Here is a 16,161-nt window from a genome sequence, read left to right as displayed (position 1 = left end):
CTTGTACCTCTTTACTGCCAAACCAGTCTAGAGAAGAATCTCCACGTAGGACCCAGTAGCTCTCCTTCCACTTCGGGGAGTTCCCTTGCAAGTGGGTCAGAATCCCCTCATGCATCACGTCCCGGGGAGGCTTCTGAGAATAGAATCTTGGTCAAAAATGGCATTGTACCAAGTGACATCTCTTTAAGAAAAAAACTCCAGCACTACACAGAGAGATGCCTTCCATTCTGTTCCCCCACATTCAACAGACTCCCTGGGGCTGCCACAGCTGCACACCAGTAGCTTTCCAAACACATGGAGGCTATTAGTGTGAGTGTTTAAAGACAGCTGAGCTAAGGACAGTGCATCCACCATCTCTCCAGAGATCTGAGGCAGAAGCAGCAGTGCATGAAGGTACAGAACTTTCACTTGACTTTCACTTTAAACATCCATCCCCACAACCAAAGGACAGCCCTTTGTGAGGTAATGGTTGATTTATACGCTTTTTTTGGACCCTAGAAGAAGGAGGGTCTTGGTTCCCCCTTCCACCAAGGTGTTAGGTCTCAAAGAACAGCCATTTGGGGTCTTCCTGAGTCAGCCTTTCCTTTTGGAGGCAGGGGACTCCAATCACATTACAAGCTACACAAATATCATCTCCAACAACTTGCTCTAATCATAGAAAGAAAAGAACATTAGTGATACCAATACTAGACATCTACCCCAGAAGAGATCAAAGGAAAAGAAAAGGAATCATATGAACCTAATATATCTATATATAGATCTATCTATCTATATTTATCTATATCTATATATCTATATATATGAGAGAGAGAGAGAGTGCAGCTCTACAGTGACAAAGAGCTAAGACCTAATGGGATGGCTAAAGAAACTGTGGTATAGGAATGTGCCATAAGATTAAAATATCACTTTCCTAGAAGAAATGATGAAAAGGACAGTTTCAGAGGAAATTGGACAAGAGCAAAATGAGCAGAACAGGAAAACAAATCATATGACGACAACATTATATAGAGGAAAATATCTTTGAAAGGCTTGAGAATATTGAGCCAATGATAAAGCTGGAGGTCACAGGCCTGAACATGCTGCTCACCTCTTGCCAGAGAAAAATGATGAGGTTAAAATGCAAAATGAGACAAGCATAGTCCAGCTAAACAAATCCCCACAATGGCCCTGTTAAAATGGAACACATTTTTGGACATGACCGTTGTGGGAATTTCTTTTGCGGGACTATGCTTATTTGTTTGAGGACCCTTTTTCCTTTTTCATGGTTCATTGGGTAGGGGCAGTGGAAAGAGATAGATAAGAAATACTTGCAAAGATGTTTTTTTAAGCTAAAAAAAGGAATAGAATAAGTACAACTAGATACAAAACAGGAGAGTTCAGTATAGAAGAGGGCATTCTCTCATCTTCTAAAACCTCTACCATTTGAGGGTGGATTTGGAGCCCTCACTCAGTGTTCCCTTTTCCTCTCCATGTCAGGAGACTATGCTGGGACTCTATGTGATCTCCAGTTTCTTTGTGTTAGACTCAGAAAAGAGGCCGCTGGCAGAAAACCACACTTTATCCCAGCCGGTGACACTCTCAGGGTCAATGTCAAAGCTCCGCTATACCAGCACCTACTTCACTCTTCAATAGCTGGAAGCCTGGCTCTCCCTGGGGCATCAGTTCTCTTGAGATTTGCCTCAGAAAGGCTGCAGCAAGCTGCCTTCGGTAATATGGCATGAAGTCGTTCAGGAAAGCTTCTGTCCGGCCTGGGAAGGGACAAAGAACAAGCACAAACAGGAGCTGGTCTCCTTTCCCTCCAGCTGATCTCACTTTATTCTGAAAGAGGTGGAAGTCCCCTCATAGGTCCCAGGACCACACCCTTGGATTCCTCTTGCTTTTGACAGATCTGTAAAACACACCTGAATAAACATAGTCTGAATTAGGGAAGCAAGTGATGGGCAAAACACCTTCCACCTGGAATCTGGAGGCGTTAAGTGCATGTGAAAGATAATTGCTCCCATGCAGCTTTCATCCCCAATTGTTGTTTTGCTCCCAGAGATCTGAGAGGTTGGATAAAGGTGACTGGAGTTCAAATCTTTCTCCTTAGTATCCTCGAGAAGCACCAGGAGAGCCGGGCAAAGGAGCTTATGGATGGGGATCCCAATGGCGGGGGCGGGGGGGGGGGCAGGGAGAGGTGGGGAGAGACACAGAGAGAGACAGAGACATAAACAGAGACAGAGAGACAGAGACAGACAGAGACAGAGATAGAGCAAACAAAAGTTTCTTCCAATTCGTTTACACTTGGAATCACAAAGTATTTGGGAAAGGAGGAAAGGAGAGGAAAATCACAGAAAACCAATTTTACTGAGAGTAAAGTTAGAGAAAGGAAGGAAAACAAACATTTATTAAGCACTTACTATGTTTCAAGCACTATGCTAAGCACTTTATAAATATTTTCTCATGCCCCACACAGCATCCCCATGAGATACCAATTTACAGTTGAGAAAACTGAGATAGAAATTAAGTGACTTGCCCAGGATCATACAGCCAGTAAAAATGTGATCCCAGCTTTGAATTTAAGCCTTGTGACCCCAGACTCAGCACTATAGCCACTGTACCACCTAGTTGATTCAAATCTTAACTCCATCACTTATTTACAACAGGACAAGTCATATTCTCTCTGCTTCTGTTTCTTCGTCCTCTCCATTGTATGGATACTAACATATTTATTCTCTCACAGGGTTTGTTGTTAAGACTCAAAAGAAATATGAAAGTAAGGGTGGTAAGCTATAAAGCATTTTATAAATGGTAGCCATTATTATTATTTTAATTGTATATTGTATAACCGTTATATATTTTTAACACACAGCATAACCAGATTTGGCTCTGAGCTCAAGCTCTGTTGGTTTCTGGGCCATCAGTTCCATTCTAGCTCTCTCTCCATCTTCATATCTCTTCGTTCCCAGAACAGGCCAGCAGAGACAACCAAAGAATGCAAGTGATCAGCAACATACATGTTCATTGCTGGTTGTTCATTCTTGACAGGGTGAGCTGTATATTTAGGGCCACAAATCCCCCAAAACCAGAGTAAGCTTGAGGAAAGACTAATTAGCCAGTATTGCTTTAGCAATAACCCCATAATCTACAAAATCTAATATAATCAGCTAAGTGATTTGTCAAGGATATAGGCAGGGAATTTCCAACATACCTACTCTACACAATCCAATATCCTCAGCTAAGTGATTTGTCAAGAATATTAGGCAAGGAACTTTCTTTTTATGGGTAATTTCATCTCCAGTACTTAGAACAATACCTAGCACATCGTAACTTTTTAATAAATGCTTGTTGACAGACTAAGGGACTGCTAACACCCTTTCAGACCTTGAGATTCTATGACTTCTCCCTTCTAACCCACCTCTTCTTCTGCTCAAATGACTCAGTAAAGAATTGTGATTCTCCGTCCTTTTCTTTTTTTAATTAAAGGTTTTATTTTCAAAATATATGCATGGATAATTTTCAATATACACTCTTATAAAATCCTGTGTTGTAAATTTTTTCCCTCCCTTCCTCCATCCCCTCCACTAGATGGCAAATAATCCAATATATGTTAAACTTGTGCAATTCTTCTATACAAATTTCCACAAATATCATGATGTACAAGAAAAATCAGATCAAAAAGGGAAAAAGGGAAAAATGAATTCTCTGTTTTTTTTTCCCCCAAAGCTCTAAAACGCTCCTTCCCATCCATAAGCTAATAGGGACTAGTTCAGACAGAATCCTGTGGTCCACATGTGGATGGCACATTAACTATAGTCACACCCAGGGTTTGGTACTTGAAGGAATTTCTCTTTTTGGGGCCAACTCTTTGCAGATAATGGGGCCCGAGGCAGTGTTGAATGGTAGTTCTGAGTCACTGTCCAAATGTCGATGGAGGAGAAAGGAAGGGGGAAAAGGGAGGAGGGGAGGAGAGAGGAGGAAAGAGAGATGCAGAAATAACAGAGAGAAAGAAGAGAGAGAGAGGAGAGAGGGAAAAGAGAAGGGAAGGGAAAAGAAACACTTACTGGTTTGAGGAGGTGCTAGATACCGTCTCCCGCTGTCAGAAGGACTCCAGAAATAACCTGTGACAAGAAATGCAAATTTCTCCCCCGTCCTTACCTCTCAGGTATTGGCGCCGTCTCTCCCCCAGGTGGCTCGAGCTCTGGGCCCCCATCTCTCTTTTTCCACAAAGGTCCTGCAGGAAGGTTGGTGAGAACAGAATAGCTGCTCAGGGAATCCCACTCAGCCCCGAGGGCACCTCCTAATTGGCAGTTCAGAGAAATTAAATGTGTAGGGAATTTCTCTGGGATTGAACAGCTCCTGCAATCCAAATAAACTCTAATATCATAAAGAGCAGGCTTCCTTGAAATCAGTTCTAGCAATCTTTTATAAAGTCCTGTGACTCTAAGCCACCAGGTCCTGATAGATCACCCTAGCAGAGCCAACTCTGCAACAAGAAAGACGTGGAGGGGAACTGAACCCCTCTTTGATGGCACTAAAAAAAACTGGTCCACTCCATGAGAGAAGTGAACCTTGTGTTGTGGGTGGGGGGACTCTGAAAATTGTTAATTCTCCAGAGACATGTCGGAGAGGAACGTTTAAGTAGTGGGGCACTGGCTCTCATCAGGGGATGCTCTGGCCACACCTCCACCCACAGGCGACTGAGAGCACCCATGTGCTTAGAAAAAGAATTTGTGATAAAGGTTGAAAGCTTTCTTTTGGCTTCTCAGTCTCCTTCCAAACCCTCTTATCTGGCTCTGTGGCTGAGTACTTGCCTATGGAAGCTGCAGTGTCCAAGGTGACCATAGAGAAGGGAACGTGTGATGGATGAAAGGGCAATTTTTAATCTAAACTTGGTGAAACGGAAGCGTGTTTTGGTCTTATCGGCTCCGGGGAAATGCCTCCAGCCCCACCCTGCACCTGTTCTCTGTTTCAGTTAGAGATTTTCCAAGGCCAAGATTATCTCCTGCAGGGTGGAGATCTTCCACAGATGGTTGTGACCACGTGTCCATCTTCGTGGGGCCAAATGACCAGCCCATCATCAGGAGGCCTGTTGGTGATGGGCAAAGGCCTTTAAGAGATGGGGAGGGACTAATCCAAAGCATAGGACCTGGGTTATCATGGTTTACAGAGAAAAGACCAGGTTGTGTGTGTATATGTGTGCCCCTGAATTAGGAAGAGGCAAAAGGAAGTGAGAAGGAAAGAGATGTGAGAAAGAAGAAACAAAAGTAGCAGAGTAGGAGACCAGTGAGCTGTCACTGGCTCCAGTCCACACTCAAGAGACAAACCTGGACCCAAGCAGGGACGGAGACTGAAATGCCTCCCTTGGTATGAGTGTGCCCAGGAAAGTGAGCAGAACTCAAACGGTACCATCATGCCCACCAGCTCAGTCCTTCAAAAAACACCGGGAATCTGCCAATGGGGCATGAACAAACACAGCTCTGAGAATTCCAGCAGGACCAAGCAGCTTAGGGTGGCTCAGGGGGCTCTGCGCTTATCCACCAGGACAGTACCCCCTCTGTTTGGTGACCTGCCCTGCCCTTACCCCTAAAACTGTGTCCATGATCCACCCCACCTCCAGTTGTGTTTTGTGACCTTCCCAGAATGATCTTCCTCCCACGATAACCAGGACAATGTCCCTTCTGTTTTGTAACTCCCCTCCTCCCTATTGTAGCGAGCTGTCGTCTCTAGAAGCTGCCGGATCGCTCTCTGGGAAGAGATCTGCTGTGTCTACTCAAATCTCTCCGACAGATTCTTCTTCCTGTAGTGAATCGTTGTCTCCAGGCAGTTGCTGTTAACTCTTGTCCAAAGAAGTGACTTCCCTTCCTGCAGAGAGCCCCGTCAAGCCTGATACAATTCAGAGTCTTTCTTCTTGAATCCTGGCTCTGAATCTCCTCCAGCTCTTATCCTTCTCCAGGCCGATCTGCTCCTATCCTTCTCCAGGCCGATCTGCTCCTATCCTTCTCCAGGCCGATCTGCTCCTATCCTTCTCCAGGCCGATCTGCTCTCTGCGCCCAGTGCTGTCTCTTTTTATCCTCCCAGAGAATGGGCGTGGGATAATGCAAGGGCTTCTGGGAAGAACCACCCCAGCCAATGAGCTTGCCCCCTCTATCAAGTCAACCTGAGTTCTCACCTTGTAATTGTCCAGAAAACCTGAATTCTCACCTTGTCACCATCCAGACAACCTGAGTTCTCACTTAGTAATCCTAACACCTATCTCTCTGCAAGCCTTGGATCCTTGTGTTGGATGCCGTTATCAGGATGTTCCAGCACTGACCAAGGCTATGTTACCCTTCCATTTTCCATGAAGCTCTTCTGGGTCCATCTTCCCATCACAGTGGCAAGGGACAATACTCTTGGGCCTCTTTCCCCTCTCAGTCCCTCACTCTACAGCCCTGTCCCTGGCCAAGTCTTGCCTACATAATTATCAATCAAATCCTCCCCTTTTATATGTGCTCTTCTGGCCAATCTTGGTCTGGGCTCTGGTAATTTTTTATCTAATTAATCATAGAGAACCAGAAGCAATCTCAGGGATCATTTAATTCAGGATTTCTTATCTTGGGGTTTACCAAGAGAAAAAAAGTACTTCTTTATTTTCATTAACCTCTGGCTTCCTTTGTAATCTACATTTTATTTTATGCACTTACAAACATTCTAAGGTTCATTAAAAATGTCAAAGGTGTCCATGATAAGAAAAAAAAAAAACAAAACCAAGAAAAGCTGACTTACATCTCACATTATATACCAAGGTAAGGTCCAAATGAGTACACGATTTGGCTATAAAGGGTAAATATCACTAAGTGGAGAAGCATGGAATATCTTATCTGTCAGACTTAAGGATAAGGGAAGAATTTATAACTAAAGAAGAAATAGACAGCATTATGGGATGTAAAATGGATAACTGAAAATTTTTGTACACACAAAACCAATGCAGGCAAGATTAGAAAGAAAGCAAGAAACTGGGGAAAATTTTACAGCAAGTGTCTCCTAAGGCACTTATTTTTCAAATATAAGGAACTGAGTCAAATTTTTAAAAATGTGAGTCATTCTCCAATTGATAAAATGATGAAAGATGTGAACAAGGTAATTTTCAGAAGAAAAAAACTATCTAGAGGCATTAGAAAAATGCAAATTAAAACAATTCTGAGGTACTTTATTCCCATTAGATTGGTTAATAGGTTAGAGGAGGGGAAATGACAAATGTTGGAGGGAATGTGAGAAAAATAAGACATTAGTTTAGTGCATTGTTGGTGGAACTGTGAACTGATTCTGTCATTCTGTAGTTTGGAACAATGACCAAAAGGCTACAAAATTATGCATACCCTTTGATTTAACAATACCACCACAAGGTATGTATCCCAAAAGAAATTTTTTTAAAAAGGAAGAGGACCTATGTATGCAAAAATATTTACAGCAGCTCTCTTCAAGGTGCAGAATTAGAAATTGAGGGGATGCCCATCAATTAAGAAATGGCTGAAATTGTGATATGTGATTATGATGGATTATTGTTCTGTGGGAAATAATGAGCAGAACACTCTCAGAAAAACCCAGAAGTCTTTCATGAGCTCATGCAAAATGAAATGTACTGAGTACAGAGTAATAGTGTTGTGGGATGATCAGCTGTGAATGACTTTGCTATTCTCAGTAATAGTGACCCAAGGCTATTCTGACAGACTTATGACAAAAAATTCTATTCATACCCAAAGAAAGAACTGATTGTATCTAAATACAGATTGAAACATAGTTTTAAAAAATTTGTTATTCCTGAGGATTTTTTTTTTTTTTGCGGGGGACATATATATATTTTCTTCTCAACATGATTTTATGGAAATGTTTTACATAACTTCACATGTGTCTTCTCTATGGGGGTGTTGAAGGAAGGAAAAAATCTGGAACTTTTAAGTTTTTAAAACATATTAAAGCTGTTTTACATGTAACTGGGAAATATAAAATAGCAAACAAGAAAATACTGTATTGGGTGTTGTCAGGAAATAGAACTTCTAATCTCATTTGGCAAATTACTAACTATATGATTCTAAGCAAGGCATTTAACTTTTGAGTTTGGTTTTCTTTCCTTTTTTTTTTTTTTTTTTTTTCCATTTATAAAATGGTGATATCTATGTTGTGGAGTAAATTGTAAGGATCAAATAAGTAAAGTGTTTAAAAAAAAAAAAAAACACCTATTTTGGACAAAGTGTGAGGGGTGGCTAGGAGGAAAGAGTCAGAAATGATTCCAAATTTAAGAGAACTTTTTTCAAAATTACCAAAGTGTTGAGAAGAGGAGAGGACAAAGTGGAGGTCAGTCTATAGCACTGAAAATTTCCTAGATTACTCTAATAGCATCTTAAACTCGTGTTCCCAGTGGCAGTCTCTCGACTTGAGCCTTCACAAGTTATTAAAGTAATCTTCCTAATGGTCTGACCACATCACTTCCCTGATGAAAGACTTGCAATAGCTCCCTACTGCCCTTAGCATCAAATACAAACTTCTTATCCTGGCATTCCAAGCTCTCCAAACTCAGGCTCCAATTTAACTTCCTCACCACATTTCACACTAGTCCTCTCTATGCACTGTTTCAGCCAAACTGAACGACTCAATTCCCAATCTTACCTGACCTCTCAGTGCAACATATCCCCCTCATCTCTCCCCATTCACAGCTTCCTTCAAGGCTTAGCTGAGATACTGCTTCTTTCATGAGGCTTCCCTCCTTCCCAACAGCCAAGAGCCTCATCTTTTTTTCTCCTCTCCAGTCAGAATGTCTTTCCTTTTCCTCCATCCTCTTCCTTACATCAGTAAATATTTATTTACAGGTTATAGACCCCTTATTGGATGGGGGAGGAGGGCTCACTGAAGGCCAGAACTATGTGGTTTTTCATATTTGTATTTCAATCTATTTTAGAATGTGACTCAGGAGGCACCCAATTAGGGTTTGTCCACCTGACCCTAAGAACCCCATCCACGGCACAGTGCCCAGGTATCACCTGATGGAATAGCACCTCGAGGACCTTCTGGTGGCTAAGTAGCACCCACTGGCCAGCCAGAGCAGTAATCAACCCCCCCACCAAAGCCCACAATTTCCCCCAATCCTTGTCATAGGCAGTCAAGAGTCTCAGAGACAGTTATGGGGCTTAAATTCACATTTTAATATTGGTGGTCACACAAGAGAGACCATACAGAGTTCATGAGCCTGTTCTCAAGCTCACTTACTCCCTCCTCAGGAGAGAGTTCTGCTGCCCCATACCCGCTGGTCTTTGTAAAAATATCAGGAGAAAGAGAAGGAAGCAGTGTGTAGAGGTCAACTCTGGGTTGGGCCCATCTGGGCTCATCTGCTACAAAATGGAATGCTTCTCAAATGGAATGGTCAACTCTTTTGCCGCAGCCTCATCCAGGAACCAGCAGAGCCGCCCAGTGTGGGGCTGCACAAGCGCAGCAGGAAGTGGATTCTCTTCGTCACCTTCCAGGATGCGCTGTTTCCCCATCCCAAGAAAAAGCTCATGAGGCCTAAGCCTACCCCCAAGCCCCATTCATTTCCCAGGAGAGGGAATCATGAGGGCACTGCAGGGCCCTCCCCCCGACCTGGATCATTCAGACATGGGAGATCCTAGGACTTTGCCATTTCAAAAACTTCCACACCAGGGAACTTAATCTGAACAGTGCTCATCCTGTCCTCCCAACTCCCACTCCTCATTACTATCGCAGAACCCAAACTGTGCCTGTTACCTTCAAAACAGCTGCTTTGCTTTCTCCAGTAGCCACAAACACTACCATTCGTGCTGCGTTCAGTACAGGCAGAGTGAGGGTCACCCTTTCAGGGGGTGGCTTTGGAGAGTCGCTGATGGGGGCCACAATCTTTTCCTTTTCCTAAGGGAAATCAGTCCAAATAGTAAGAATAAAGCAGATGATATCAGAGGAAATAATCCACAGACCTCAAACAAACTCTGAATTTGGAAAGCTCCCAATCCAAGTATGCCCAGAGCCTGTAAAGGGGCTGATCAGCTCCAACCTCATCTTGGTGCCCTGGGCATCTTGGAAGTCACTGCCCAGCCCTAGGCGTAGCTCAGCAGATAAGCCCAGATGAGCCCAAATACCAAAGATGGCTTACCTGCAGGAGGGGGTGATTGGGAAAAAGGGAACACGTGTGCCCATCAGGTCCAATGCCCAAAATCAGAAGGTCAAAAACTGGGATCGTGTCACCCTGAAAAGCCTGAAGGAGAGAAACAAACACAAGAAGGGCCAGACCCGCCCCAGTCAGATGACCAGCCCAGCTCTGCCAAATGAGAGACTCTGACTCAAGGCCTGTGGTGTCCCAGGAGCAGAGTGTGCAGGAAGACGAGGGGCTGCGATGCTTCTGAACTTCCCGAGTCAGCTTTTCTCTGAGGGGTCCGTGAGCATGTCTCAGACCTCACACGTGAGACTTATAACCCTGCAGACTGGGGCCTGTGCAGTAATGACGCCTGTTTTACAGGGAAGGAAACATTCAAAGGGGGCAAAAGAACTTGTCATGGGGCTAAGACCCAACAGGGGCAATATACGAATTCCTCTGCACCAGAGCCTACCGTCTAACCCACTGACACATCTGGCCTTTGAGAGCCAGGTCAAGAAGAGGGGATGTGGGGCCCAGGCAGGCTGTGCTGCTGCCTCATAGCCAAGGCTGTGGACTACCTGGTCATCTTAGTCTTTATCAGAGAAGCAGCTGTCAGTTCTATTTATCGTTTCCTTTCCCCAGTTTATCTACTTCAATTGTTTAGATTTTCCCCTCCTTTATGTATCTTTTTGGAGTTTAAGTTGTTTATTCTCTAGGTTTTTTTAACTGCATACTCAGCTTACTGATTTCCTTCTATATTCTTAAAGCATATTTTTCATACATTTAAATTTTTTTCTCGGAGATCTGCTTTAGCTACATTCCCCAAATTTTATCCCATCAATATCATTCTCTTTCACATAATTATTATGATGATTTGGTTTTTAACCCAATATCCTTCAGAATATCATTGTTGAATCTTAATTCCAATGGAAGGTCTTTTTCCTGGCTACCTTTAAAAATTTTTGTTTGGCATAAAAACCATGTAATTAACTACTACATTTTTCAAAGTTTTAAAAAGGGTGGTTTTCTCTTGAGGTAATCTGTGGATTTAATAATTTGGCTAGTCAAAAGCTCTGGGCAGCCTTTTTAGCTTTTTTCCTGAAGTGTGGTATTCTAGGTTTTTAATTTATCTTGTTCTCCTAGGAGAGCCATGATTTTTAAGTTACCTTTGTCCTTTTAAGTACTCAGCACTTTTACCCCTATTTTTTAAAGGTTCAATATAAACTCCTGGAAAACAGGGACTGTTTCCCAGCATCCAATACAAAGCAAGAATTTAACAGATGTTTGCTCATTTCAGGTTTGTTGATTTGACTTTTATATGTATTTTTAGTTTTTATTTCTCTTTTACCAAATTTTCTTCTATTTCTGCTTTTTTAAAAAAAATCCAAATCTGTATTTTCCCATTTGAGAACTTTTATTCTTTTAAGAGTGTATTCACTACAATATTTCCTACTGGGGAAAAGGGCCAAGATCCAATCTGGATCTGAGTAAAATTAAACCAAAAATCAAAAACAAAAATAAAAATCAGACCACATAACTCCCAGAGTTTCTCTGAAGTGCTTAAAACCAAAAAATTAGAATGGAAGCAGGACATAGGTTGCAAGAATCTCTGGAGAGTTGTTCTAGGGAAATTTGTAGGGAGTGCCAGGGAGGCAACTGGTTGGTTCAACTTGTTTCCTCAAATCCCTGAAGTACAAGTTTACAAAGTTATGTGCACAGTTTAGGCTTGCATAAGCTTCAATACTGAGTAAGATCATCAATTGTCTAATGTCTAGTACCATGATAATTGTAAGATGATTTTTTCCTTATCATTTTGTGAATTCTATACTAATTATTCCAGATTTGGCTCATTACTTTATTTCTTTTGACATCTGTTGGCCAGGAGCTTGTTCATTACCTGCCTCACTACTACTGAATTTCAGACTGCAAGCAATCATTTTCCCATTTGTACCCATGTCCCCAAGCAGAGTCCCCTGGGGAAAGGAAGCCCAAGAAAAGGAACAAAAAAGGTACAAGGGCCTTTCCTAGGCTCCCCCTGCCATAAACCCCACTACTCACTTCTTGAAGTTTCTCTGCGTAGTCTGAGGCAGCCTCTTCCACTGGGAGTGCAGGGTTAATGGTGATTACCTGGCTCTCTGGGATAGGCAGTTTGGAAAGAAGATGAGTCTATAGCAGATAAAGAAAATCCAACTTTACACCCACATCCAAGACACAACCGCCACAACCACTAATGTCTAAGCTTCAATTCTCTGTTTCTCGACAGTGGCCACAGTTTATCTCTCCTCCACTCCTACTACCCCTAAAGTTTCCCACTTTCCAGGCCTAGATGCACCATGGATTTGGCAGTACTCATTTTGCCTTGAGATGAAAAAGTTACTATGAACAAGTAACTTCCACAGTTTGCAATCTGGTCATCCCTAAATGAATAAATTAAAAAGCATTCATTACGTGTTTCATGCCAAGCACTGTGGATAAAATTGGGAAAGTGAAAAGTCCCTGCTTTCAAGAAGCTCTTACTCTAAACTAGGGAAGAGAGGATGAAAGGGAGTTCAAGGGCACAACTTGTGGAATTTCCTGCAGTATTAAGAGAATGAGATGGAACAAAAGGCCAGGAGAGATCCAGGGTCCTTAGGATGAATTAGCAGACCAGAGAAGATGGCAGGAAGTGGGGCGTGGGAGTGGAGAAAAGATCTGAATTTTTCAGATCTAGAGGACAGAGGCAGGGAGTAAAGAAAGACCTTCTATCTCATCTGAAGAATCTGAGTTGGTGACTTTAAGCAGGGTGAACATCCAGACTATTCTTTCTAGGATTAGGGAAAGGGGAAAGAGAAGGCCAGGGTTACGATCCCCTTCTCCCCAGGAAGAGGCTGGCCTCTTCATGGGTCCTGAGAAGCCCAGATATGGGCAAAAGGGCAAAAAAAAAAAAAAAAAAAAAAAAAAAAGGCAAAAGATTCATTACTCATTTTTGGTCTTTTTATATCTATGGCTCACCCCACTCCCCAACCTCTCTGTTATGCTGACAAGGTCGTGGACTTAAAATTATTCTCTTCTCCTAAAACTCCTTCTCCTCCCACAGGCCTAGGTAAGAGGGGTGGTCACTTCATCAGAGGCTAAAGTAGAGGAGAAAATGGTGGAAAAGGATGTTAAGGGTATATGAAATCAGAAGAAAGATTGTTAGATGAGGAAGAAGGAGAATAGGGGCTTCTTGACAAACCCACAATGTCCAGATCAGTGTGTCTAGAAGTAGGCTGATAGTACAAACAACTTATATTGGGGGGAGGGAGGAAGGATGATTACTCCATCTCTTTTGGACTGAACAACTGCAGATGTTCTGGGATCAGAGCTCAGGAATATCAGGAGATGCCAAGAGCTGGCTGCAAGTGATTACAGCTGTCTTAGGCAATGCATCAGGAAATACTGGAAAGAGGAACAAACTCCAACCAATAGCTCAGCTATTCTGTATCAGCACAACAATATGGCTTGGGGACCAAAGAGTGCGTTCATCAGTTATTCTGACCACCAGTGACCCACTGGCACGATCAGACAGAGCTGAACTGAGAAAATTCACAAAGGCCCTGCCACAGCCGAGACCATGCGGTGGAGGGTGAAAGGGAGCCACTCTGGGGTGAGCAGAGGGTGGACGAGAAGAGTGGCTATAAGTACAACGACCACACATGGCCATTCACATGTGACTTCATGCTAGGGTGAAACTATGTGCTCAGGTGTTAAGGACAGGTTGGATTCAACACTGGTGAACACAACGACTGCTCTCATGCCATCACACAGCCATCGACCTTAGAGGGTCCAACACAATTTTGGGCACACGCAAAGGCAGGGCCTCCTATGCACCCCCTTCTTCTCTAGATCACCCTAGGTAGATGCGTCTTACCACTCGGACTAAGGAAAGCCAGCCAAACTCTTAAGTGTGATCCACATGGGGAGGGATGTTACCTGTCAGGCCCTGACATGTTTTATGTCAACATAATTCTTAGTTCATTTTGGAGCCAACAAATCTTAATGGTTGAAAACCTCTGCTAAGAGAACTGTCAAAAGTCTTCTCTAGTCTCAAGTGAAGTTTTATACCTGTGTACCAGGCTATCTTGTGGGGGAAGGGCTGCTTCAATAAAGACTCTTCTCCATGAGATAGAATAGCAAAGAGCCTAGTTTCTACCATGTGCAACGGTAAATTGTAGAAATTTAATTAACGATAGAAAATTACCCTTAAAAGAACAGAAGCTCTAAAACTATCTGGAGCCAAGGTCACCAACTGATTAGAATATAAATTGAAAGCCTGAGGCCTTTAGGATCATGAAGTGACTTCCAGCACAAGTCTGGGTCACCCCGGCACAGCCCCTCCTGAGACTTGGACGGTGCAGTCGGATAACTTTCCTGCAGTCAGCAGAAGACTGTCTGGGGAGCCCGACACAGCGCCCTGCGGGGCCATGTCAGCGAGCACCGTTGGGACATCTACAGGCTGGTCTCTCTCTGAAATCAGGCTCCCAAAGTGAAACACCAAAAGTGAAATTGACCGGACTGAGACATCAGCATGAAACTGCAGGAAAAATTCCCACCAGATGCAGTGGCGAGCCACAGGGGACCGGGGAGCTGCTTGGCTCCTGAGCGCCCCCTCCCAGGTGAGGCGCTGACCACTCAGAGGGGAGCATCCATCCCCTCCTTGCACCGGTAAGATCTCAGACCCAGACAGGTACATAAAGAACACAGCCCTTCAAAGGCCCCGCCCTAGGAACGCTTAAGACCTTGGACACCACACCCACTCCTCACAGGCCCCGCCAGTCCCAGAGAAAAGGGATGGCCAGGGGCGGCCTCCATAGTCCAGCGAGTCTGCGCACCACGTCCCAAGAAGGCATCTCGCCATCAATCTCCCACATGAGCTACTCCCCGACTGGATCCAGTGACCAAAGCCCTGGCCTGCAAGGACCCGTCCGGGGCGCCTGCAGGATCGAGTCCGGGGTTCCGTGCTCTAGGACTGGGTGTCTGTGATTGTGGGCCTGGAAGCTCTCAGCCCGCCCCGCTCCTCCACGTGCGCGCCCCCCCTGCCGGGAATTCAAGTTCCTTGAAGGCAGGGACGCTCAGCAGCGCTTAGAGAAGTACTTGACACGCAGAAAGCATTTAACAAATGCCTTTTTATGCCTGCCTTAGGATCATAACCGGCACCCTGGGTCTCACGTGACCCCGAGAGTTCACCACGAAGATTCGAGGCTCTCTTTTTACACTTCCCCCCCCCCCCCCCCGGCTCATAATATTCCCACCGGCCCTTCCCCCCCCTCCACAGAACACTGAGGCGCAAGTCCGTGGGCTCCCCGCCCTCCTTGTAAAGAGATCACCCTCCCCCCTTTCAGGGATAGGCCCCTCCCCCATCCCTCCCGCACCCGGTACAGGCCGAACGTGCTGTCCGCGTGGTCAAAGGGCACGAGGCGCTCGTCGCAGAATCCCAGTGTCCAGTGCGCTGGGGCGGCGGGCCCGGCGGGGGCGGCGGCCGCAGGCAGCTCTTGAGCCAGCAGCTGCACCAGGCTCCCCCCCGAAAGCCCGAGTGAGAAGCGAGCCCCGTCCCCGGCGCCCCCGGCCCCGGCCCGGCTCTGCGCCGCCCGCTGCACCACCAGTTGCGCCAGCGACACGCCCAGCTCCTGCGGGCTCGGGAACACCGAGATGAGGCGGGAGCCTGACCCCGGCATCGCGGCGGTGACGGCGGCGGCGGCGGCGGCGGCGGCGGCGGGGGTGCGGGCAGGGGAGCCGGCGGCGCGCGGCGTGGGGCGCGGCCTCAGCGCCCGGGCGGAAGTGGCTCCAGTTTGGGCGGAAGATGCCCCTCAACGCTTCCGCACTATTAGCGGCACTGCCAGAGAACCGTTGCGGGGCTCGTGTGTGTCGGGCGAGCCGAGCCGTCACAACCCGCAGCCCTGAGCAGCCATCGATTTCGGCAGCTCTTGAGAGGATCCCAGGGCGTCGTCTCTGACCCTTTCTGAACAAGAGCTCGGAGACGCACCTCCAGTGGGCGGGGGGGCGGAGCGCCTTCCTGGGACCCGCATCCTCCCGTCGCACTT

General features: G+C 45.3%; 2 protein-coding genes across 6 annotated transcripts in view; both read right to left on the bottom strand.

Annotated features, from left to right (window-relative positions):
• The window catches only part of NIBAN3 (niban apoptosis regulator 3), a 48,644-nt gene extending 43,997 nt beyond the window's left edge, over positions 1–4,647 (bottom strand). For 2 of the 5 annotated variants that reach the window (XM_074261299.1, XM_074261306.1), the window contains exons 1-3: positions 4,138–4,644; positions 1,618–1,748; positions 8–133 (exon numbers count right to left, since the gene is read on the bottom strand). In XM_074261299.1, coding sequence (XP_074117400.1) covers positions 8–133; positions 1,618–1,748; positions 4,138–4,192 — 312 coding nt within the window. In that variant the 5' untranslated portion in view covers positions 4,193–4,644. Of the gene's footprint in view, positions 1–7; positions 134–1,617; positions 1,749–4,137 lie in introns of all 5 variants that reach the window. The other 3 variants (XM_074261321.1, XM_074261314.1, XM_074261289.1) reach the window with 3 other exon arrangements.
• A 4,493-nt stretch (positions 4,648–9,140) lies between these two features.
• Positions 9,141–15,875, bottom strand: PGLS (6-phosphogluconolactonase). Its single transcript, XM_074261247.1, has 5 exons — positions 15,493–15,875; positions 12,161–12,268; positions 10,121–10,222; positions 9,739–9,879; positions 9,141–9,485 (listed from the first exon to the last, which is right to left on the bottom strand). The coding sequence occupies exons 1-5, from the start codon at positions 15,793–15,795 to the stop codon at positions 9,348–9,350; spliced, it is 792 nt and encodes a 263-aa protein (XP_074117348.1). The 5' UTR covers positions 15,796–15,875; the 3' UTR covers positions 9,141–9,347.
• Between the last annotated feature and the right edge of the window lie 286 nt (positions 15,876–16,161).

This window comes from Sminthopsis crassicaudata, chromosome 1 (assembly GCF_048593235.1).
Source record: "Sminthopsis crassicaudata isolate SCR6 chromosome 1, ASM4859323v1, whole genome shotgun sequence".
Taxonomy (NCBI): Eukaryota; Metazoa; Chordata; class Mammalia; order Dasyuromorphia; family Dasyuridae; genus Sminthopsis; species Sminthopsis crassicaudata.
Note: the sequence above shows the minus strand (reverse complement) of the source record. Positions and strands in the feature narration are given on the sequence as shown.

Coding starts and splice junctions, on each gene's coding strand:
- PGLS (XM_074261247.1), bottom strand. CDS start 15,795: ATGCCGGGGTCAGGCTCCCGCCTCATCTCGGTGTTCCCGAGCCCGCAG. Junction 10,223..12,160: donor ACGCAGAGAAACTTCAAGAA/GTGAGTAGTGGG, acceptor TCTCTCCTTCAG/GCTTTTCAGGGTGACACGAT. Junction 9,880..10,120: donor CCAATCACCCCCTCCTGCAG/GTAAGCCATCTT, acceptor GATTTCCCTTAG/GAAAAGGAAAAGATTGTGGC.